This window comes from Amphiprion ocellaris, chromosome 1 (genome assembly GCF_022539595.1).
Source record: "Amphiprion ocellaris isolate individual 3 ecotype Okinawa chromosome 1, ASM2253959v1, whole genome shotgun sequence".
Lineage (NCBI taxonomy): Eukaryota > Metazoa > Chordata > Actinopteri > Pomacentridae > Amphiprion > Amphiprion ocellaris.
Window position 1 is genome coordinate 4574135 of NC_072766.1, and position 26530 is coordinate 4600664.

At 39.0% G+C, this 26530-nt stretch overlaps 2 protein-coding genes across 9 annotated transcripts in view; one reads left to right on the forward strand and one right to left on the reverse strand.

The window, feature by feature from the left end:
* Positions 1-26530, reverse strand: part of nhsb (Nance-Horan syndrome b (congenital cataracts and dental anomalies)) — a 54944-nt gene that overhangs the window by 14053 nt on the left and 14361 nt on the right. Inside the window, exon 1 of one of the 8 annotated variants that reach the window (XM_035947323.2) lies at positions 287-509. The exons of the other annotated variants lie outside the window; for them this stretch is intronic. Coding sequence (XP_035803216.2) covers positions 287-335 — 49 coding nt within the window. The 5' untranslated portion in view covers positions 336-509. Of the gene's footprint in view, positions 1-286; positions 510-26530 lie in introns of those variants that run through there. 8 annotated transcript variants of the gene reach the window in all.
* The window catches only part of ace2 (angiotensin I converting enzyme 2), a 68025-nt gene that overhangs the window by 8238 nt on the left and 33257 nt on the right, over positions 1-26530 (forward strand). The window lies entirely within an intron of this gene.

Below are 26530 nucleotides of genomic sequence, written 5' to 3' on the forward strand. Positions count from 1 at the left end.
GGATGTTCTTAAGAAACATTTTTTAACATTTCTTATTTTTTCACCAAAAAAAGTTCAAAGACTTCAAAAAAATGTTGAAAATGTGGACATCAGAAGTTTCACTGTGGAAATACATTTTCCCCACATTTTCAAATTTTAAAACGGGTCAATTTTGCCCCGCAGGACGACACGAGGGTTAAAACCATCACGACACCAACACAGTCCCATTCCTGCATTCAACAGTAAAGACAAGGGGAACAGATACTTCACAGGGTTCTAAAACAGACACTAATGTTGCAGACAGTACCTTTGGATCGCACAGGGACGCAGCCTAGACCAAGACAAGCCAAAGCCATGGCCAGCAGCTGTCTACTCTTTTATCTTTTCCTCTTTTTTTGTCTTTCTCTGCCACTCCTCCTTTCCTCATGCAGGCTTCTTTTCATCTGTTCCTCAGTAACGCCACCTTATTTGCTCCCGCGGACCCTTTTTCCCTAAAACATTCCTGTGCAAGTCCAACATCCGGACTGACAACATCTGCAGACCCTCCCCCTCCACCTCCTCACCCACCCACCTGCTGTCCCTGCCCTCTCTCCTCCCTTCAGCTGACCCAACACGTCACTGAAAAAGAAACACTTCTTCTCAGGATGTGTGGACGCTCCACTTAGGCCTCGCCGAGAACCGCATCGCACTCTTTAGGAATGGTGCACCTACGCCTCATCGCAAACTCAAACCGCTTTCTGTCGCATCCCTGTTGTCCCTTTACGATTCACCCCCGTCTGCTGATGTCAGATGGTAGGATCCTGCCTGGGCATGGCCTGTCCCCGACCGTAATCTCTTTATGATGCCATAATATGTAGAGGGAGGGGGGGAAATTCAGCCGCAAAGTATTAATGTATTAATCCGCCACATGCCGGGAATATGTATCACGTGCTCAATCCTTCTATTGCTGCCAGCAAAGAGTAACGATCTAAGAGCGACTTTGTGCTGGTGTGAAATCTCTCATCTGTACAGTCAAACACTTGAAAACCTTTCCAAAAACTGAAAATCGTGTCCATTATTTTGAAAGGTGAAACCAAATACAGCGTCATCAGTTTCTTCCTCGAAGGAAAGTTTATTTGTACTGATTGTGATTAGTCAACATCCCCATGTGGTTGCAAAATAAACAGCATGAAACACACACACACTTCCACAGACAGAGAGAGTGTATGCATGAGCACCCTGCACGGTAATCTGCTGTAATCTGGAGCTCTGGCAGTTCACTGACTTTGGAGTGGAGCTGGTGGAGCTGGCTGTCTGCTCGAGGAGCTTTCAGCCTCCCACCAGGAACCACGCAGACACACCAGCAATAATAATATCTGAACACACATGGGAAGCTACCACGTGTCTGTGCTCAGTTCGCTGCAGTGGTCAGCACAAAGAGAAGGGAGAACGTGGCTGTAAATATTAAATGTACAGATGTTCCTCGTGGCAGCCTCAGTTTATTTACAGCAGATTTCCTAAACAGGACTGCTGGGAGGCCCTTAATAGCTCGTCGTCCCTAGGGTTGTTTGTCAGTTGTGGTATTGAGCGATCTATGAAACATCAGTGCCGGATCACAGACCTTTCAACCACATATTAACTGCTTCGTAACCTGAGCTTCTTGGATAGGACCCTAATGGCTTGTCCTGCCTGAGCAGCTTAAGCCAAATCAATCTGTCTTTTAAGTCACTTAAAACACGCTTTTACTGCCTTGTTTTTATGTAGGGATCACGCTTGGGTTTCTTTTAATATTTCAGTTTGATCCTTCTTTGTGCCGATGACAAATACCCTGTGGTTTCCCTCCAGATGTGTCTATATATAAATGTATGTCTTTGTGTCTTCTTCCTCACAACATGAATAAATCATGCTACCCCTATTCCCTCTTTCCACAGCTGCACACCTGCACTATTGTGCAGCCTCCCTCTGTTCTGCCCCGTCTGACCTGCACAACATTCATGTTAGAACAAGTGTGCGACTGTAGTGGCAAACAGAAGCCAGTCACGGAGTTCGACAACAGAGGCAAAAAAAAAAGAGAGAGAGACTTATTTATAGCAAGCACCACGTCACAGGGAGTCCGACGAGCCCGAGAAAATATCAACAACTTAACAGCAGGTTAAATGTTCAAGGGATTATTTCCTGGCTCTGCACTTGCTGTTTACCCAGTATTAACAGACTCCAGTGAAAGGGCTCCTGTGCTGCCTCTTAGTGGCACAGCGTGAACACTACACACAGTCAGAGAACGTTAGGAACATTTGAGGATGGAAAGCCACTATGGGAAAATGATGGGGGGGGGGGGGTTGTGAGTGCTGCCATATGTTAATCATATAGTGTCTACGAAGTATCGTCTGCTAATGTATGTTAAACCACAAAATCACCTTTTTGACGTCAACAAAAACAGGAAATGTAGAAATTTTGTGAAAGCAGAGCCATTGTACTGCATTGTGTTACAGTAGGTTATAAAGGTTTACCTAGCAACGTGACCTGTGAATGTATATATATAAACACTTTTCAAAGGACTTTACAATAAAACAGGGCACAAATATGGACCCCGAAGACTAAAACTGAATAAAACGTTTCACTGAAAATTCACTGAAAAACAGTTCTATTTGTCTGAAGATCTTTGGGAATGAACCAATGATCTTTAGATTAAAATATGCTCTCACACATGAAGAAATGCAAAATCCACAGTGTTTTGGACTAAAACAACTGAGCCGCTGATTGACTTCTCCATTTGTAGCCTTTCTCTATCTAACACTGTCAATATATGACCATTACTACATGTGTTTTTTTGTTTTTTAATGATTTCAGAAGGGCTTTATGGTACAAAAATGGGTTTATTGTTTCTTAATTGGTTGAGAATATGTTTGTTAAAACTGAAAGAAAGGGATAATCCATCAGAAAAAACAGATTTACCTTATAGCTGTGTCCATCATAATGGACACAATAGAGTCATTGTTCTATACTCCATTTTGCTTCCCTTTTGCTTCCCAATTGCTACTCATGTCTGTTAAATCATGTCAACACCTGGACAGTTCATAAATCAACATGCTGCATTTCATTAATTAATTCATATACAAACAGTAAAGTAAAAACTTGAGTTGGGGGTCAATAGTGTGTGCTTTTACTATTCTAAGAGGTGCAGCTATGCAGCAAAAGCCGTGTTTTTATCGGATATACAGAGACAATTCGAGCTAAATTTGGAAATTTAGTGCTCGAAACCTTTTTCTGCACTTAAATGTGAGGCAGAAAAACATTACCGGAGCAAGCCAAATAACAAAAAACATCGTCTCTGTCGACACGCTTCGCCGAGAAATGAGGCAGCAGGAGATCAGTGTTTTATCATCTCATGTTGTTGTGGAGCCTCCTCTCCTCGCTCAGCCCTTTTTGAGGCTTCTGTATTTCCCCAGTCCTCATCAATATTGCAGCATTGTTCCTAAAGAGGCAGTAATCAGGAAAGGAAATATGTAGAGAATAATAGACTCGCATAAACTAGAGGAAAAATGTTCCTGTTTTGTTCTGTTTGGACAATTGTGATTCCTGTATCTTTGTCTGGGCAGCGTGTTAGTTTGGAAACATGCAGGGAAATTAGTAAGAATTTATGTGCAGATGTACACACAATGTCAAACATAAGCATGGCGTAGTATGGATTTTAGTGAACAACTCCATTGGCTAGAATAGAAGAAACTAATTATTTAGTTTTCAGTGTTTCTAGATTCCATAAAAATGTATTGAGAGCAAAAGTCATGTTGTGTGCCTTTTACTGATGCTGTATAGTAAACCGATTTCATTAACCCTCGTGTCGTCCTGTGGGTCAGATTGACCCGTTTTAAAGTTTGAAAATGTGGAGGAAAAAAAATATATATATATTTTCACAGTGAAACTTCTGATGTCTACATTTTCAACATTTTTTGGGAAGTTTTTGAACATTTTTGGTGGAAAAAAAGAAACTTCTACTATCAATCAAAATCCAGCAAAATTCGCTGGATTTTGGTTGATTTTTTTTGTGAATGTTCTTAAAGAAAATATTAGAAGTTTTACTGATATATATGTAATCAGTTTGGATATTTTAAGGATTTTTTTGGAAGATTTTTACTCATTCTTTGAAAATATTTTTTGAAAATATTTTCTTGCCAAATTTGGGGGATTTTTTAAAATAAAATTTTTCAGGGAAACTTGTAAGGAATTATTGGAATTTCCTTCCTAAAGGTTTTGCAAATTTTCACAAATTTAGGGAATTTTTTTGCTGAATTTTAAAATTTTTTTTCAGACAAGAAAACTATATTTTTTGGTTCCCGTAAATGAAGACAACAGGAGGGTTAATGTTGTTTCAGCACTGTGCATCCTGGGTGCTGCCAGTTTCGTTTTGGTCAGTGACCCCTTAAAATGCATAATACTTTCACACACCCAACATCTTACACACAGGCAAAGTGGAGAATAGATAGATAAGATTTTCTTTTGTTAAATTTCAGGATAGCAAGAAAGAGAAAACTAATCAATCATCCGCAGGAAAGAACGAATCTAACAAATGAGATATGGTGACGCATTTAGGCTCAGACCGTAGGCAAAAGTGGGCCAAAGTTACCCAAATGTGACTCAGATCTGTTTTTGTCAGTGTGAACAGCACAAATCACATGAAATCTGAGCTTCCATATGTGGTCCTAAATCAGATGCAAGTCAGATTTTTCTTTTTTTTTTTTTTTTTTACAACACCTTCTCAGTCAGAACAGTCATATTGTAATTCCTGTGACTTTTATGTCTTTTATGTCAACATTTATCATAATTCTGCACTGACAGAAGTTGCTCTGTGAATCGAGCAAACAGTGAACTTTGAAATGCCAAACAGGTTGGACAACTCGCTCCTGTTTCCAGCCACTGCAGCTCAACTTCTGCGCTTTGTCAGAAGGATGGGTTACCTGACCTGAGTGTCTTACAGCAAAAGTCTTGTGGAGAGACGCTGATAGATAAAGACACTCTGGATTTTACATTAAATCTGTTTCAGTGATGTACACACACACCTCTGTACCGAAGCTGCAGCTCCACAGAAACCCTCATCCTTCTTCTCATTTGTACAACCAATGTTTTGGCTTTATTGCAACCTACAGATGACACTGCATGTGATGTCTTTGTTATTGATCTTTTGCACATGCAGGTCAGTGCAGGACCGTGAGCGGTTCACGCTGGAACACTCGGATGTTGGCCACATTTATTTGGTGAATATCATCCCTTCTCCTTTTTCCCACACCTTCCTGTCTCACTTCAGCTGTGCCTACAAGAAAAAGCAAAAAGCCCCCCAAAATAATTGTAACAACCCAGAACCAGCTGGCAGACGGAGAGAGTTGGAGACTTGTTGCTGAACACAGTCAAGCATTTAGCAGAGTCACGCTGGTCTCAGGAGTGATTGAGTGAGTTAAAAGGACAGTGAATACTGGACTTTCATTCTTGAAATAATAAGAAACAAGTCTGTTTCTTGAATGTTAATGTTGCTATTTGTTGGCTTGATGACTAATGAGGTGACGGGTTGCCAGTACAGCTTTTGCATATTAACTTTACTGTGATAAAAAAAAAAACAGAAAAACAAAGGCCTTTATGTACTATAATCTAACAGTAGTTAAGTTTACTACAACACAGCAGGTGTCTTATTTTTGTTTCCCCCTCAAAATATAATGTGAAGTCACATCTGTGTAGACCAGAGGGAGGATGGTGGGAATAAATGCCACTGTGATGCCAGCAGGGTGTGTGTGTGTGTGTGTGTGTGTGTGTGTGTGTGTGTGTGTGTGTGTGTGTGTGTGTGTGTGTTCATATTGTCCCCTGTGTGCTTTTCAAACACACTTCAGCCAGCATTATTCTGCCACTGTGTGTGTGAATGTGTTTGTGCACGCTCGTGTGTGTGTGTGTGAATGTGTTTGTGCACGCTCATGTGTGTGTGTGTGTGTGTGTTTGTGAATGCTTCAGCCATGTTGGTGGAATGGCACAAGACAAGCCATCGCCCATGTTATTTTTAACTGCGTATCTCCATGGAAACCGGCACATATGCAGGGAGGGGGTGATCTCCTGCTGTGCGTGTGTTGAGGAAGACTCCTACCGCTGGTCATAGTGTGAATGGGCATGTGTGTGTGTGCACATGTGTATTTCTGTTGTGTTTGAGTGAACCTTATTTGTTAATCTGGCTGTTCAGATTAATAGCGTATATTTTTACATTCCATTTTTTTGAGCTTTACGTGTGCAGACATGTGACATTTGAGAGCGTTGAAGAGAGGGAGACGGACGGTGATCGCTATAGAGGGGGAGACGAGGACATGGGGAGGGGAGGGAAAGGGCTTCTGAGGCAACTGAGGAAACACCCACGTGCTGTACCTGGCGACAGGAGGTGATCTGCTGCAGCTATGTTAACCTGAAATAACCCAAGTTTGGATGCAAATTCACTTAACAAACCAAATATCCTTGCCTCCTTTTAGCAGGTGAGCTGTGACTTAGCTGCCATTAAAGTATTGATTAGTATGCTAAAATTTAACACTGCACTCAAACCATCCTTTAAGAACTTTGCAGTCCTGACGTAATAATGTAATTCATAACGAACACCAGGTAACGCACACTGAGGGAATTAAAAGGAAACACCTAGCTGCAGTTATTTTAGTACCTGACATCATCAGTGATCAATGAGGAGTCCCTGTTATTTAAAATCGATGGATCAATGAGTCTAGAGTGACTAAGACATCCATCTGTTGTTGGGCTGTGGGGGAGGTTTACGTTGGGTGAGGACATTCTTCTATAGCTTCAGAAGCCATCAAGCAGTTATCAACTGAGTGAACGTAGTTGTTTCTATGGAAACAACTTAAAGATTAAAGCTGTGAAGAGCGAGAGCTGTGCCAGAGTGATTCCCATAATGCCTTGTGCCTGGGGATCTCAGGGAAAGACAGAGAGAGAGAAAAGAGAGCGGGACACAGAGGAAGAAGAAGACTGTGTGTGTGTGTGTGTGTGTGTGTGTGCGTGCGTGTGTGTGTAAGTGTGTAAGCTATCAATATAAAGTGGAGAGTTGTAGCATGCCACGCTTGGAGATCGAGGTGTTTAGGAAGGCATTGCGTTGAATTGCTCTCACGCTCTGGAGTCTTAGCAATGACCACAATATGTCCACTCACAGACTTTATCAGTGTTTTGTTTGGGGTCCACTTGGGGGCAGCCAAAGCAAGTTTCCTTGGTCTCTACTGGTCTGACTCACTGGATGTAGATTGCGGATATATGCCTGCCATTGGCTGATTATCTCAGTCGGCATTCTCACCCCTCTTACACTATCTGCAACCACCTGGATTGAAAATGAAACTGAGAGTTTTATAGAGGATTTGAATTGTTCAATAAGGCTGCTCTGCTATTATTATTATTTTTTTTTTTGGTGGATTATCCATTTTAATAACAGTGCTTATCTCCCTGCGTGCAAATTTTTCCACAAAAAAAACTCCACTCGTCACTATTTTAAGGAGCACAGAAGCCACATACTTCACTTAACTCCTCCCATGACGACTGTGATTGGTTTCAAGAAACAAGCCATCGTGTTTTTATTCGACTGTAGCCGAAAGATAGTGTGATGCAGGCAGGTCATTATGTTCTGGACTATAATATCTGATTCATGGTATTAAACGTACGACTCTTCAGCTGTTTGCTAGCTGTGTCTACCTGCTGTTTGGTGCTGATCAGGTAGTGTGAAGTGGGTTTCTCACTGAAATATGCTGCTTGCAGTTGTCATAAATGATACAATGAGAGCAAAAGGAGGTAACCAAACCCCTTTCATGCATGGCATGTCCTAATGTGGGGTTAAATGTTGCACCAACCTTTTTGGTAGTTACAGAGAGTTGAGCACGTTGTGCTTATGTTCAGTTTGTCACATTGCCAGAAGATGGCCTCCTACTAATGTTTTAGAAAGTTTGAATGTGTTTTTGTGCAGATCTCTGGAAAAGAGTGTTTTGGTGGCATTTAAGTAAATTTCTTCATTGTTTTTAGATGAATGAGCTGTGTGTCAGGATATAAATCCAGCCTTATATTAGCTTGATAACAGTCTTGATGTCTTAAACATAGTATTGTTTTGAAAAATGGAACCAAGCAGAAAATGTGGTACCTTGGCTTGACAAATACTCCACACGGCACACAGCTCAACCACCCAAAGTGTACAGCAATACTGAATTTTTGGTGGAATTGTACAAGAAGTGTAGATCCTAGAAACTAACCTCAAATGTTAATTTGTAGCAGAGATGTGTATGTTGCTTGTGTGATAACATGATCAATCTAACTAGCCCAAACCCAAATGTGTTAGTTTGTCCCCTAAAGTTGCAGGCCTGACAGCTAAACAGAACTTGCCGGCTAAAACTACATAAAGATGACGTGAGCCGCAGATTATCTCGAGCAGCCTGACATTGTCATTTCATACATTGTTGTTATAGAAATATTGATTAGATCCACTTTTATCAAGCACAACTGAAAATCCATGCTTGTTGTTGTTGTGTGAAGCTGTATTTGGGCACAGGGACAGCAGTACTTTGAGCTAAATGTGGGGGTGCTAATGTTTACCAGACGCCATGCAGTTCATCTTCTTAGATTAGCATGTTTGCACGCATTTACTAAATTTCATATACAGTTATAGACATCACCAGAGTCACCAAGATTCATCCCCTGGGAACCAAGAATGTCACTACAACATCTCATGGCAATCCATCAGTGACCATCCTGAGAGCTATACCTAAAGCAAGACAAAAAAACAACTCTAAAACCCCCAAATGTAAGGATTTATCCTGTGGGAAGCAGTTTTTCATCCCCAAATGGGTGGTGATGAAACATATACGTGACTGTCTCTTTACATTTAAACATCTATGTGTATCTTTTCTTCTTTTGGATTTAATATATGTGCCTCCTCCCCATGTCTCTCTCTCTCTCTCTCTCTCTGTCTCTTACCCTCTCTCTCCCCTCCCCCTCCCCCTGGGTGATGCCAGTGCTGTTGTCAGGTTGGAGCTGAAAGCAGCCAATCGTGTGGCTCTGTGCTGAGGAGCTCTGGGGTGATGTTAGGCAGTTTCATGCTCATACGATGAGCTTTGCCAAATGTAGGTCATGCTTCTCCTCTCTCTCTCCCTCCCTCTCTATCTCTCCCCCCTCTCGCTCACTTTTACACACACATAAACCTCTTCACCCCTTCACAGATGAACGCATACACAGAAAATAGATAAGCAAGAGTGTATGTTCATCACATAAGAGCACACGCATAGCCACCGAGTCACAAAGGTGCACCCAAACGAACACACGCAAACAGAATCCATCCCACCACACATACTGTTGGTGACTCTGCTCGGCGGTAACCTTCTTGGTGGTTTGATAACAACTGGTGGATGTGTTTTCCACAAGACGGACGGCTCATGAGATGCTAGAATTCTTCTTCTTGCAGCCGATATTTTCATTGATGATAAAAAATTGATTACAGAGTGAAGAAACGCTGAAACAAAAACAGGACTCCTGCCTAACTCTTGAACTCTTGCTGAACTTCTCCTGTCTGTGCTGCAGTATAGCACAAGCAAGATTTTGATGTGAACAGCAGCAATACAGGGCCAGCAGATTCTATACAGACGGTAAATCAGAGACCTAAACCGAGCAGTTAGACTGGACTGAAAATGATGCAATAAATGTACATTTCATTAGATTTTAAATTGTTTTATGCACTGGATTTTGGATAAAGATACTCTAACCTGATCCACTCGAGAAAGGTTAGACTCTGTGCCAACAAAACTTAAATTTAAAAATATGAATCAATATTATAATCAGTCAGTTACAACCCCTATGACTGTAGTTTACTTAGCAGTGGCAATTGGTAATTTTTTTTTTTACCTGAACAAGGTGTGACTTATTCTATTTATTCTAACTGAAAATGAACACATAACTAACAGCAGGCTTTGTGTACTTTTGGTCAGGGGAGGTTTTTTATGACTGGGCCTGGGCCTTTTAGCTCCAATTATGGCAAATTGTAATGCATTTTTACAAGAGTGCACTTCAGAATTTTGGGTGATTGACAGATGAAATTAGGTGAAATTAAAGACTTAAAAGAGTCCGTTACAAGTAAAAATCCTGCATTTAAAATTATACTTAAGTAGAAGTACACTTTTGCTATCAGCAAAGCGTACAGTTGTTAAATATTCCATGGGATGTGAATAATACTCATACGTCTAAAATCTTATGAACACATTGTTTCGTTCAGTGGTTCCTGACCCAGGGGTTACTGTTTGGGGTCACAAGATGAATTTGATGAGCTGTGAAATGATAAAGGAGATAGGACAGAAGAAAACAACAACAACAATACTCTGCTACATAGATGCATATGGTTTTTACTATTATTATTATTTTGTAGATTTTTCTTATATTACTGCTTTTGATTGGATATGTTGACTTGTTTCAGCCTTAGGATAGTAAATCATATTTCTGAAATATGACAAAGAGTCCAACCATGTGCTTTATTTCATAACTTTTTGTGTTTTATAAATATAAAACCTTGATCTAAACAGTGATTAGTAATTATAGCTTAACGACAGTCAAAATGTTGAATAATTTATTCTAAAATGGAATTACTAAAGTGAAGTTCAGTTACCTTAAATTATTATTTACGTTAATAACTTGAATAAATATACTTGGTTACTTTCTGTTCTATAAAAAACTGCCTAAAAACATTACTGTGTTCACACAGATTTCATCACCTCTTAAATTATTCGTGTGTGTTCATGTTTCCCAACTAAATCTGTTTTTCAGATGTCTACTTGTGTATTGACATTTAGCTCCCTTTCATGGCTCACGGGGTGAACCTTTCCTCTTAAACTGCTTTGTTGTAGGATATGAATTAGCATTACACCATGAGCTGCTGACACACACACACACACACACACACACACACACACACACACACACACACACACACACACAAAGCTCCTCCTCAGAGAGAGCATCATTTCTACTTCCCTGGGTTGCCACTGCTAGGTTGACCTATTTTTGTCCAGACCTCTCCCTCTCTCTCCCTTTCTGTCTCTTTCTCTCATTCACTCGCCCCATAATTCACCCTGCTTAATAATTCACTACAGCTTTATAAGCCTCTACTCTAAACAACAGACTCGGCGAAACAACAACAGTTTCTGCAGCTGGATTTTTTTTTTTTTGCAAAGCCACGCAAATAGAACAATGTGCACGTCTAATATAGGATGTGCCGCATGTACATTGTGGAGGGCGGGGGGATTTATGTGACTTGTAGCTGCGAGAGGTGCAAGTCGGCTGCTGATTTATGTTCATCACGTGGCATTAGTGACTTTTTGGAGGGAATGAGAATAGAAAGAAACAGAAACAATAATGATAGTGGTGGTTGTGCAGTATTGTTGTGAAAACTGCAGAATATTTGCAAGTCTATGCACAGAATCACTCTGCTTGACGTGATTGGACGGCCGGATTGGGCAGGAACCAATAAGGGCACACGGAGCAAGAGAGCAGGCACACGGAGTACTCTGACTGATGCTGGGCACACCCTGCAACCCCGCATGCATGTGTGTATGAGTGTGTGTCTGGAAAATTAATGTGTATTCTGCTTATTTATATATTTTGTGTTTTAAAGGCAAGACATTTTCTTTCAACTAAAAATTCCAGCCTCCCATTATTTTACATCTACCCTGCCCCCTTTTTAAATCTCCTCCCAGGGGCCGATGCAGAACAAAGACAACTGTAATATATTCTGCACCCATATTGTCATTGCATTATAAATAACACTCGCATAGTCTCTGCGTTGTTGTTTTTTTTTTTTGTTTAGTTTTTTTGCATAAGCCTGTGTACCTGTGCGAATCTTTATATTTGATGGGGTTATTTCTGAAACTCCTGCTCGGTCTATTTTTAAGAGCTTTAGTTGGAAGAGGAGTGAGGTTTGTCTTATACGATCATATTACAAAATATATGTTCTCTTGTTGAGAGGAAGATGGGAATGTTGACACCACCCTGTTCGATATACATAAGGCTACAACCATTAAGAGTGGAAACAGAGGAAAACAGTTGGTTGCATTCAAAAGTAGCAAAATCCACTTATAAGGACTTCTAAAGCGCTCTAATCAATAGGGTGCATCTCATTTGTTTGATCCTACATAAATCAAAGTAGATTTTATCGTTTTTGCAGGCGTTGTTTTTTTTTTTTAATCTAATGTACATACTTTAAATTATTTTTAACTACCTACGTGAGTGTCTAGAATACCCAACCCATGTGTTTTCCTCATAATTAATCTTAATTAAGAGCTGTTTTCCATGGACATGCTACAATCAGTACTCCAGCAGTTTGACGTTTTCCTGACCAGGTAGGGTATTTTCCTAACCAAAACATTCCCTTTGTTTTCTGTATGGTAGTTTCATGCCCATCGCACTTGCACACAAGTGGGAGGTGAGGCAGAAGCAGTTGGGAGAAGAAATTTTAAGAAGCAAGCACTTGGGCAGCCAGATAGCTTAGCTGGTTGAGCAGGTGACCAGTGAACAGGGGCTACAGTCCTTGACACAGTGGCCTGGGTTCGATTCCAGCTCATGGCCCTTTGCTGCAGGTCTTCCTCCCATTCTTCTCCCTACTAACCTGTCCAATAAAGACTAAAACAAAAAGCAAGCACTTGGTATTTTGCACGGCCACGTGTAATTTTGTCAACATGAGCAAAATGCATCACTGTTACAGAATAACTTTTGAATTATTAATAGATTTAATTAATCACGCTCCACCTAGTAGATGCTCCTAAATTGGCAAAATGAAATTAGACTTTAATCGCAACACTGTTGGGAAGTACAATACATGTATATAGTTCTTATGTATCTATTGTCTATGAGTCACTGTGTGATATTGTTTGAAAACACTCCAAATCAATGAATTAAATGTCTGCAGCCACCTGAAGATAACAGGACATATTTGTTGTTAAATCTGCAGCCTTTTGCATCCTCAGTCTTTAAGCGAAGTTAAGCTAATTACCTGCTGGTTCTAGTTGGCACAAGGGTGATATATAGCTTCTCATCTAGCCTTTTATTTCACAAAATGTCAAACTATTCCTTTAATGAAAACAGTCCAGTGCCTATAATCCATAACAGCCTCCTCGCTTCACTTCCATGCCATATTTTCCACTATGAGAGCGCAGAAAGAGCAGGGGTGTCGGCTGCATGAGTGTGTGTGATGCTGTAGTCTGATCGATGTGACAGTGAGAGTGAGTCTCCTCGAAGAACCCTGGCCTTATTGCTCTTCTCTTACACACCACCCCTTCACACACATGACATACTCTGTCCCTCACTGTCACACACACAACACTGTACAATGGTTACAGTTTCCTTCCCTTCTATCGCCATCTGTCATCTTCTTTCCCTCTTCGTCCTTCTTATCTCTTGTTCCCTTCAACGCTCCTTCTTTCTTCCTTCTCTCCTTCTTTTATCTTTGTACACTTCAACCACAGCTGCATCTCCAAGGCCAACCAACTGTAGTTATCGCGTTGTCTCTGCTCCACTTCCTCAGCTGACCGGATACTAGTGGCTATTAGCCAGTCTTTACTGAAACAATGCAAACAGGAGGAAAGTCAACAAAGAGGATGTTGATTATAACCCCAATGCTTGTGATAAAATAGTTTAAACTCAAACTGTCAGCTAATTGTACAAGCTTAGGTTTTATCGCATGAAGTTTTTTGGTCACTGGGTACCAGAAGGAAGTGCGATTTATGCTTTTATCTCTGTTTTTGGTTCACGAGGTGACACCTGAGCATGTTTAATTTGCTGAAGAGAAAGAATTAATTGATTGATCAATTGGTTGATCAACAAAAAAAAGCCGTTAAATGACTTTAAAAACATTATTTCCACAGTAACCGGCCACTTAAAGGCAGCGGAAACAACCAGCAGTTACAGAGCAACATCTGCATTCGTAATGTTAAAGGCATGAAACACACACTGACCCTCTAATACATCCCTGATTATGTTTTCAGGTGCATCTAAAAATGTATTTTACGGACAAATATTCAGTTGAAGTTAGGTTTCTGTTCACTTGACAAATGTACGTCTGTCTTTTAGCTCTGTTTTTGGTCTTTACCATCTCCTAAGGGAAATGTCTGGTTCTTTAGTAGCTAAATTCTCCACTGTGTTTACCAGCTAGTTAAAAACTGTATCTGTCTGCTGTTTCTTGCTGAGCAGGTAGTGTACAGTGGCTTTTTCAAGCTTTTTTGTTCTGAAAACAGCTGCCAGCTGCAGCCATAGTGACACTATGACAGTAGTGATAGCTAAACAATAAAGTCAAACTCACAATACAGCCCTGTAAAGCAGAGAGAAGCTGCAGATTATAGGGGATCATTTCCACATTGTCATTTGATACCTTGTTATTATACAAAATATCAACAGCTGCCTGAAGAATTTCAGAATAAATCTTACACCATCTGGAACAGAAAAGATGCTCTGTGAGCAAACCTTCTGCCCTTAATTAATATTTGTCTTTGGTAGTATATAGCTCTGCATGTTTCTCAGCTCATTTCTTGTGGGATGTGTCATTGAGATTTCTGCTTGCATCCCAATACAACAAAGTTAAACAGATTTCTGCTTGTTGAGCTCACAGGATTGACAGAATGATGTGAAAAAATTAAGCATCTCTTTTTCCAGAAATAACTGTCCTTGTTACTGCAGTGATTCACAGAATACTTACTATAGTGAGTCGTACAAAATATACTTTCAGTGAAAATATTGACAGTGAGTTTTGCACCCAAATGTCTATTTCATTATGAATAAGATACTAATATAGTTTTACTACAGGTGTCCTGTTTCTGCCTAGTTCTTTTTGTGATAGAGAGATAAAATTGCATCATTTACAGCAGCCATGGCCTTGCAACACATGTAACTAATGAGGAGCAGATGTTTAAGTCTTAACACAGATTTAATGTTGTATTTAATGTCAGCTCTGTACACTGGCTTTAGAAACTCGTAGGAGAAAACCAAAGCAAGTAAAGATGAGTGACTGCAGTTCTTGTGGTGTCCACATACTCTCTGTGTAGTTGCAGTTCATAGAAGTGAGAGTTAATGACAGCTGAGCCGATTATATGTATATTTGGTATCTGTTGGAGTCTGGGTCCGTTAATGGTTGAAATGGGTTTGCTTTTCAAGTGCGTCTGATATTTGCGACATACATGCCGACCAGTGTCACGTGTTACTCTCCTAAACAGATTGATTTTAAATTTAATTTGTTAGAATTTTGCTAGAAGTTGACTAGTGTTCAATTTGTTCTGCAATCTCTGCATTCTTACACGCCTCTTCATCATCGGATCCCAGAGAAATCCTGACATTTTTTTCTTCCTTTATGGCCTTTTCAGGGCAAATCGCCCAGCATATAAACAGTGTAAACTGCCCTTCCTACCTCTGAACTTCATTATTTGGAGGGAGTGGTCTAACCTACTTTCTTTAGTTTTTCAGAAAAATAGGTTAAAAGTTTTGTGTTTTCATGAATGGTCTTAACATTCGAACCGCCACTATAATGCTGTATTTGGGTTGTGGGTTAGACCATTTTGCCACTAAAATCTATAGCTTAAAACATTACAGAAATTATTTAGAACTCAATTTGTTTTTTTTTTGTGGGTTAGACCCCTCTGCTTCTAACCCCCTCATTTACATCAGTACTGAATTACTGAGTTTGGTGTCTGGTCTTGTATTCACACCTCATTAAGGTGTACCCTCTATCCTGACTTTTCAAAGACTAAAGAGACTGTCCAAGTTAGTGAAAACAGTTGTTATGTTTGGCTTACCCGGTCTTTCTAGGTTTTGGGTAGTTTATAGTTCATATAAGTGAGAGAATACATATTTTTCTGATGGAATCAACCCTTTTTGAACATGCTATAAACCTTCCATCAATGCCTCATCCATCTAACAGAAGAAAGTTTTGAAATGTTTTGATGTTCCAGAAAAATGAGAACACAACCTCTCTGAGTTCAGATGAAAAAGTAAGCAGTTTGAAAGCGGGATGAAATGGCAGCGGATGGCCGATAATTACCTCCTGAATCTAGTGAGCGATTCTGACAGCTTTGAAAGAGTTGGAGATACAGACACAGGTTTTCAACCCCACCAGGAGGTTTCACTTGCATTTAATCGCTTCAGGGTTCAAGTAGATTACAGTGGAGTAAAATGAGTGTGTGTGTATGTGAACATATCCATAATGTTGAGGAATGAATAGGACTGCTTTGAAGGGGTTTAACAGCTTTGAAGTTCTTCAGGTGTTTGACAAAAAGATTTCACTATAAGGTCAGTTTAGTAGCTGTTCAGGAGCATTTCATCATATCACAGAATCTTCCTCATCAGAGAAAAATGCCTTGTTGTTGCTCCGTTGAATATTTGCTTGTCTTGTCCATGTTGGCTCTAAAGGGGAGCTCTACCGATTTGACACTGTTTATAGGTCTTGATGATGTAAGATTTTCAAAATGTTTGAGGTAAAGTCAACTTAAAATAGACATAATCTGTTCTTGGCAATATATCTGAGCTGCTGTTTTCATATTTGTCGTAACGTGACTCTTTCTGCTCTGTGTTTGAAGGGGATGAATGTGAATGTGTTCTTTCTGAGCCCACACTGTTGCCAGAGAATTTCAAAAAGCACTTGTTTTGTCCCCAGTGTACTGGGCAGGGCATGCTTGACCGAGATGTATGCTCTAGTGCCAGGTGCACAAAAAAAAAAAAAAACAGTTTTAGCTTTAGAGCAGTGCAATAATATCCCAACTTTTGATCTTACTTTTTGCTCACAAAGGATCAGAAGCCCTTCAAGTCCTCTGAAACAAATGAAAATTTGAACATTTCTTCTCGATTGAGCACATTCCATCTGCTCAAGGTCATACAGCTGAAAGCTCCAGAAGCGCTACTAAAGAGACCCTGCATTGAGACCACTTTATAGTTGTTTCAAAGGTCAAGAATAAACTATGAATATTCACGCTGACTGCAAAAAACACTGAATGCTCCGGCACAAGGACAACATAGGCCAGTGTTGCCTTTAAGACTTCAGAAGTTAGAAGGACTAAGACTGACTGGATGATTGAAAAAAAGTTCTATTAATAAAATACAAAATGACTGAAAAAAAAAGTTCTATTAATAAAATACAAAATGATTGAAAAAAAATACCGTGTTTTTTGATGATCAAATCAAATTAATTTTTCTTAGTTGTAAATATTCCCAATAGTACCCTCATTGGAATCAAATATTACAGAAAAAGTGACAGACGCTACAGTTGGAGGTATCTGTCTACTGTGTAATAGTCAACAGGAGGTTGTTGCAATACCACATGTGACCACTGGGGAAATTTGGCAACAAATCTGAGCACGGTTCGCCACATTCAGTCGGGTTTGTAGTCTCAGCAGCAAGCGCATCCAGCTAAGATGAAAACTGAAGTGAGTAAACTATTACATTTTGCATTGGTAATTGCAAGTTTAGCTTTGTCACATAATTTACCTTGCTGATGAGTCCATTTTGACCTCGGACACTTACACTATACAAACAACAACAAAAAAAACCCTACACAAAACCAGTAATATTTCGGCAGCTGGGGCAGTACACTGTAAAATAACGGAAAATATCCCCCTCCAAAATACGTTTTCTAGCTGTAATTTTAGATCTGATCATATGTACTTTTGATTTTTCATAGTATAATATTCTTTATATACATAAATACATATATGCGTATTTTAAGAACCAATTTTAAAGACACCAATATTAAAATAGTTTTATCACCATCTCCTTCACTCTACCAACAGGTATAAACAGGAGTTTAACTTCATTTTTTGCAAGGCTTCAAATGAGTGAATACATTAACAGGAAACCTTTTTTAATTAAAATATTAAAGTATAAAATGTTGATTGTTACGACATTTAAGTAAAGAAAAGTGATGCCTCCTACAGAAGGCCTTCAAGCGGCTGTATAAGCAAGTTTTAAGATCAATCCTGCTCTCAATCCCCGTGTCCCCTACAAAAGGACGCAACATAACGAGATCAGTGTCAGTTCTATCCAATCTATCTGCTTACCGGGGAGTTAAGCAAGGTATTTACCGTCTAAATCTGTTTAAAGGCTTTTAAACCTCGGCCCTGCTTACATATCACTGTGGCTTTAAGAATAGACTCGCATTAACCTCGTCTTTAAGAAATTATGTAAACATACAGCTGAACTGTTTTCCTGGTTGTTTTAAGGCCAAAGTTGCTGGCAGGACTGCATTAGAAGGTGGTTGGGGTGGATGATGGGTGTACAAAGTCCAGGACAGTTCACACCTAGACGGATACTTTTTAGGCACCAGCAGCACTTTGTTAGACTTAGGATAACATCACAATGCATTCATTCGCCAATAAATACAACCACAAATTTTACCAAATCTTAACCTGAGTGCCCAAAGAGAACCATAAAAAAGGTTTAACAAGCAAAGCTGTAGTAACTACAAGTGATTGTTGTACTGCCAAAAAGGTTATTTTGGCTGATAAAAAAATCATAGTAAGGAAACGTATTACTGATATGTTTGATATCAACACACTTGCCACTTGCAAATACATAAATTAACAACATTTCCTCAATACATTGATAGAAAATGTAATCCAGCCAACTTGTGTTTCCTTACAATGTATTTTCTGTTGAAATGTTGTGAATTAGTCGTATATAAATGTCATTTCCAGGAGACAGTTGGCAATCTGAAGTCTAACCATAAAAACGCACGGAAACAGACACTTTGTTGGTCTATAAACAACCACAGTAAGTAATAAAATTCAGTTTTGCCCAAAGTACAACTGAGATAATTATTCTATTTTATCCTAGTACTTTATTCCATCAAAGTAAATAATGACCAGTCATATCAGAGACATAATTTGCTTTAACAGCCATGACATGACCTGAGTCATTTTCTGCCATGTCAGCAGGACTTAATCAACATCTTGAGGGGACAAAATGAAAAAGCACAATTTGTACAATTTGTGCTTTAAATCAAAAATGTCTGTCATTAACTCCCTGTTATGCTGAATTGAGTGGAGAAAATCTGTCATGAAGTCACATAAATACAAAGAGGAGATGAAAAGCATATCATCTGTGATGGTCATCCACATTATATTGTACATATCCACTGCTTTACATTCTGTAGGTACATAGATTTACATTGCTAGATTTACAAAACAAAACTATGCAACAATGCACAATCATTTTATTTTACTTCATACCAATGGAAAACTGGGACAGTTCCGTCTAGATTGTGGTTGTGCTCTTGTAAGAGTATGAAGAGATTCAAAAGAGTGAGCTCATTTTTCCACACTGTTAAAACTGTAAAACAGAAGATAGTTACAGGGAGAACTAAATAATATATTCCTGATACTGAGCAGCAGCCCTTTTTGCATAATCTACATTTTAATAATCCTGAAGTTTTAAAAACCCTTCCCTAATTCATCAACTTCTCTTTATCTGCCTCTGTGATGGGTCTAACTTCGCTGTAATAAATCAGCGAGGATTAATGGCCTTTACCTGGTTTCACCTCATCAGTGCATTTCATGGAAGAAGAAAGTGATCCTGACAGCCTATAGACTCCACTGTAATGTGGTATAAATAATGAGCACGCTGTTCGCTGCAGCTATAAATATTAATCTGAAATTACAGGAGCAAAATGCAAGAAAAAAAAGGACTGAAACAACTGCGATAAACCATTCGGTTACTGTGACTGAACATCGCTGTGTGAGATGGGGCAAGCGCTGCACTTGAATGAAAACGACGGGGTTATGTAGCAAGCTTCGTCTCATTAGCAGCAACCTTTTTGTAGGCAGAGGCTCCGACTGTACTGTAATGAGCAGTTAAAAAGAGGAGAAAATGTATAATGTATTATCTCCACTTTTATCCTGAGGATGAGAGGAGGGCCAGTTTCTGTGGGACATCCAAGTGTTGGTCATGGGTTTGTGCGTCTGTGTGTTTGTCTGGTGTGTTGTACATGTATTTGTGTGTATGTGCGCGCATATATATGTTTCAAGTCTTCATCTGTGTTCTGACAAGAACGCATAAGGCTTCATGTGAAACAGGAGACCCCAGACAACAGGAAGAAAAAGAGACTAACTAACCTGGGAAGCTGGTAAATAAATAAGAAGAAAAAGAACGTCTCTTGGCCAGACTTAGTTCTTGTTTTCATGTTAGAGAAATGCTCTTTAATTTTCTCTCCGAGCCTCAGCAACGTGCACGATAGAAGCACCAACATTCCATAGCTGCATTAACATGCGTAAGCCTTTAACCATATGTGATAATGAGCGATGTGATTGTGTGAGATCAGTGCTATCAGGGCTGCGACCGCGCTGCAACGATAAACATCAGATGGTGTAAATGCGCTGCACAAAGGTTCAGCTGGGGCAGTATCATCCTCAGGATCACTGCTTCTGATCCACTGCAAACCATATGGCTCTGCTTCACTTTAACACGCATGGATTAAGTGTCTGGTTTGCCCGTCCGCACACGTTTGGTTGAAATTTATCAGCTTTAATATATGTGCAGCTTTTTATTTTTTCAGAAATGTGGGACTATAGAAGGGTTTTATTAACTCCAAATGGCCCAATCACACCCTCAAAACCACCAAACTGTCACAGAATTAACTTCTTTTGTATGATAAACAAATCTGTTCCCAAACAGCTTTGCCACAAATATGCTTTTATGTAAACAACAAGCCTATCAATAAAGAGCATTATTGGGTTTGTCATGTGGAACTGGGAAAGAATTGGGAACTCACAGCTGTTTTCTGTTCTATTATTACCAATTTAAAGTGAGCTATGATCATACTGAAATTACCTCAGCAAAGTCTTTTGGATACCAGTTGAAGTCCTCACGTATTTGAACAGATGGAAGCTTTTTAGGGCTTTTATCACAGTTATGACTTTGAAACTGAGCATGATTTAAAGCCATAACTTTCAGTCTCTCTGTAATTAACCGAAATGACATTCGGTTTTGTGCGTCATCAGCCCTCTCTCATTGTGTGCTGAGCAGTCAAGCTAAGCGCCCTGTGATTCTTCTCCACTAGATACAGCAACAGGGGGAATGTGACTATTACTTTCAACTGCAAGGAAGCACCCAAAAAGCCAAATGTTGCTCACATTATCACAATCTAAGAAATGAAAACCTTTTGCCCTTCATCAGTGAAGTCAGCACCATCCGAAACTGTTACCATTACAAATATAATACAGTTTTCTGATATGGTCTGGCTGTGGTTGATATTTTATTTGTCCATTTTAAGCACAGAAACTATTTGGTTATGGTTATCGTGGTTAAAAAATGTTTACAATGAGAAAACAAGAAGCAAAGTGTTGATGATCCATTCAACGTCTTCTTTCTGTGGACTAAATGGTTCTATAACAGTTTCATACTATACTTTTCTCTCAACAGACAAAATTAATCAGTTTTAACCCTTTGATTTGCAGCGTGGGTCAGGAGATACACATTTTCCATTGGATTTGGGTCACTTTTGACCCATGCTGTGCATCAAAGGGTAATTATCTTTGTCCTACTTTATACTATTTCATTATATTCATCATTTTTGTTGCCTTGTTGCATATGACGCAGTTCTCCTATGCAAATGGCAATGCATTTTACATTGCATCTTCTGCACAAGTCTTATTACTGTGACTTTGACCTATTTGGAACTTTCTTAAACTTATCTTAATGATCGGGAGTCTTCTGCTGGACAATCTCTGAGTGATTTGCTTGAGAGTTTTTTATTCTAAACTATGGATATTTAATATGTTGTCTGTGAAATTTTAGATTGATAGATCAAATATTTTCTGCTTGTCAACCCACTATCAGCAAGCTTTTTTGCACATCGAATTTTGAGGCTATATTTCAGGGAACTATGAAGTCCTGAAGTGTTCATTTCAGCTTTAAATGATTCTCCAAACTAAGCTTTTTATTGTGGGCATATTGTTCATGTTTTTGGACCTATAGCACACCCATAATCAGACACTATTTGGCCTACTTGTTCAGTATCGCTGACTCTGAATCAAAAACATGGTGAGAAATAGCCAAAATTTCAGACTTTTATCTTGAATAGTTGCTGAGATATTATTTCATAGCATAGACTCAAATTTTAATGTGCAAATACATATCTGTATTAAGAACCATATTTTATCCTATAAAAATTTCAAGCAAATCAGAGATGGTTGAGCAGAAATCGTTCTAAAATTTTGATGATTCGAGATGGAATGACCCATATATTTTTTATTTTGTTGCTTTATGCCTTTTTCTTGGGGGACAGCCTCTTCAAAATATCACTAAAAGGTGATCGGGATTAATATCGCCCTGATTTCCACAAATATGAAATAAAAAACAAAAGGAATTAATTGACATGTGGTTAGCATGTATTTTTGATTTTGCGGGCACATTACTTTTGTTGATCATTTCCACACTCTTTAGACCTTGTTGATGAAAATGCTTCAGATATGACATTAATTTTAAAGTTTTCCAGCACATTTAGGTACAGAAAGCTCTCAATTGGAAAACTGTCATAAAAAAAGATGACCTGTATACCAATCAACTGTGATTAATTTTACTTTAAAGGTGACACAGTCTGAGCTCTGGTGAGAAAGTACTCAGCTGTTAGATATTAACTGATTAAGCCCTGATACAAGTGGAAATAATAGGGATTGCGACTTTAATATGTTAGGCTATTAATCTGCTATCACATTTCATCAGCAGGGACTTGGCCTCAGCGGAGTAATCTGCTGGGTAAAGCTCAATCACTCACATAGTGGTGCTGAGGAGTCCCCAGTAAGTCACACAATTGGTTAATTGTAATTTCTTGCTACTGTAATTATTCAACTGTGTGGTGATAATTACTAGATCATAGAATGGGAGCAGAATCTGTCGGGGAAGCTGTAATTATTTTTCACGTTGTATCTGGAGTATTATTACTGGATATTATGGGATAAACAGCCCAACTTCTTACCTTGGGTATGATTCTCCGTCTTTTTAAATTTTTCCACAACAGGAGCCGCTGATAGTTGGTCCACAAGTTTGGTCACAATGAAATATCTCAATAACTATTGGATGGACTGTCATGAAATTTGGTACAGACATGATTCTCATCATGATCATCTGAATTTGGGCAGCTGCAATGGCTTTAAATTTGAAGTAAATTGCCAATCGACTCCATATCAAAAAGCACTAACTTCTCTTCTTCAAAATTTTTTCACAAGTCAATATGATGCCACAAGCTAAATTCCCTCTTTCTGATCAATGTTTTGAAGGTCATTTTGATAATAATTCCACTATTATGCAGACATTAGGCATCAAAGAGAGTTATGTTTGGGAGCTTGTCTGGGTTGACGAGCTGTTTGGGTAGAGCAGGTCAGGAGAGACATGGTGCTTCATGTTTTGAGTCATCTCTGACAGGCCTGCCATTTTGTCATCAGTTATCAGTGAAGTAGGCAATATATTTTCCACAGACAGTTGCTGTTCATTAGCTTGTTTTAATCAGTTTTCGGTTCACCGGTTTGTACTTCAGCTAATTGTACTAACAGACCCTCAAGGGATTCTGTTATTTCAGCATGTAAATGTTTATTTTCTTAATTGTTCCCTGTTTTATGGCACTTCATGCATATGCAGTTTTAGTGTTCAGCAGAATGGGTACACCTTGCTCTTTAGATATAACTGGGGATGTGAGACTAACTCCTGACCCCTGCTAAGTAATTATACTTTGACAATTTCTTAAATTTTGTCTAACTTTTAAGGTTGTTAAGCCTTTGAATTCACAGTGTCATCTATACAATCACCTAAGATTAACCCTCCTGCTGTCTTCATTTACAGGCACCAAAAAATATTGTTTCCTTATCTGAAAAAATCCAAAAATTCAGCCAAAAAATTCCCCAAATTTCTGAAAATTTGCAAAACCTTTAGGAGGAAAATTCCAATAATGCCTTAAAAGTTTCCCGTAAAAGTTTTATTTAAAAAAAAAAAAAAAAAAAAAAATCCCCCAAATTTGGCAAGAAAAGTCTTGTAAATATTTTCAAAAAATTTGTAAAAATCTTCCAAAAAAATACTAAAAATATCTAAAGTGATTACATATATATCAGTAAAACTTCTAATATTTTCTTGAAGAACATTCACAAAAAAATCAACCAAAATCCAGCAAATTTCGCTGGATTTTGGTTGATTTTTTGGTTGAATTGATTTTTTGGTTGATTTTTTGGTTCCTAAGAAACATTTTTAACATTTCTTTTTTTCCACCAAAAAATGTTCATAGATTTCCCCAAAATGTTGAAAATGTGGACATCAGAAGTTTCACTGTGAAAATATATATATTTTTCCACATTTTCAAACTTTAAAATGGGTCAATTTTGGCCCGCAGGACGACACGAGGATTAACCAAAACACTTCTTTTCAGTAGAAAAACAACGGCAAGGAAGTCATCATCAAACTGTGCTCTGTAATGAATGGACAAATGACAAAGACTCTGTTTTGGATGTTTGGATGACCATACAGCCGTTCTCTAGACTTCAGACGTCATGGTTGGTATACGTCCGACTTTACAGACGGATTGCCATGAAATTTTGTTTTAACATTAACGTCCCCCTCGGGATGAAATGTTGTAACTTTGGTGAACTGTCCAGCTACAGACATGAAATACCTGCATATGAATACCTTCCCTTCATCTGTGCTCTGTGATTCATGATAATTCGCAGATGCCGTTGTGCTAAAAGATGGCAAAAAGAGCGTCTGCAGACCCTTCATCTCATTACTGTTCCCTGTATATCCTCACCTCTGCTCACCTCTCCCTTCCTCTCCTCTCCTCTGGAACAGCTGTGATTGCCTGCAGCGTCTAGCTAACGCATCTCTGGCCTGTCATCCAGAGGTACATTAGCACACTCATCGAGCAGGACACGGTACATACAACACGCATGCAGGGCCTACACACAGCACAGGCTCACGCCATCATGCTTAGAGTGTCGTTTCTCTTTGTGCCGCTCGAGTATAGAGGCTACTTTGGCTTTCCGGTAAGGAAAATTTGAAGGAAAATCAGTTTCAAGTGTAAGGAGTTGTACCTTTCTGCATGTGTTTGTGTATGATCCAGAAGAAAAAGGTAGGCTTTTTGTAGGCTCCTTGATACAATCCATAGTGACAGATATATGGCTAATTAGTGCAGCCCTGGCTCGGCTGTCCTCACCTCTCACCAGCCCGCTATGAAATTGGATTAATTTACCTCGCCTTAATGCTCTGTATCAGCCGTGGAACTCAAGTTTCTTTCATGAGCACAGAATTGTTGCTAGTTTGGAAAAAAAGCACGTTTAAAATTTTGTTTAATCTATATTGTGTGTTCAGATGATTTAATGTTTCTGAAAACTGTATTGCACTGTTCTTGCTCTTTGTTTGACACACACATGCCAGCACAGGATGGAGAGCATGTTGACTTCTTCAAGACAGGTTTTTGTCAGTAGTCCAATTAGGTTGGCTCGTCTTTATAGCGTGCTAAGGTTCTTACAAAGACAATCTGTTTCTAAGGAACTCCTAAGAGCAGCTCAGTACTTTAAAACAAGCAGCAGACAACCTCTCCTAAGCTTTTTCTGACTCCATCTGTTTCCATCTTACGCTGATAGTTCACTAAGTCCATTCAGGAGCTCTTCCGTTGGAAACCATCTCAGCCGTCCATGCTTTGCCCCTAAATCCCCAGTTGATACTCATAATCTCCACCATCCATATTCTGAACCCAGCTCAAGCACATGGTCACAACATTATTGATATAATTAACTTCCTATCCTATTTCTGTCATCTGCTAATACCAGGCTACAACAACTGACAGCTCTGGTCATTTCAGCTATAGGGGTTGTATTACCAGCCCTGTTGACCCAGGGGATAAGAAGCCACATCTCCAAAACCTGTAGGTGCAAGTTCGTGAATAGATTAGTTTAGCTAATCTGGTACAAACTAACAGTGGTAATTAAGCTTAAAATCAAGGAGTGGTTCAAAATGACTTGGTTTAGCAATTCTCATCATGCTGTTGAGTTGAGATGAACAAAGAAATATTACTTCTTTTTCTTTTTTCTTATATACTCCCATCTCCTGTGCATCTTTCTTTTTATCTCCATATGTTGTAACATGACTATTCTGCCAACAGCACCCCTATGAAGCACAGCAACACCCGTCTGTGAAAGCCTCGGCATGGGATTTTCTTGTGATGCTGAGAGGAAATCGCTGAGGGAGTGAAGCAAAGAGGGAAGTGGGGAAAAAAAACTGTGAAAAAGAAAGTCTATCGATCTGCTGTTACGGCTTGTCCATCCAAAATACTGTGAAGAAATCTCAATTCAAACATGATGCACTTTTAAGACAGAAAAACAAATTGAAGATAAAGAAAAAAGTACGAGCTTTCAAATTAACTATACAAATTACCTGCAACAAGTGTGAATAGTATAACAAAAAACAGTATCGTAACTAAACAAATCTGACCACAGGTCCAAAGTGTGAAGAAGATATATATTTTTCAGTTGTATGAAAGAAAATTGAGATAATTCTTAAATTTGAGAAGCTAGAAAAATAAATT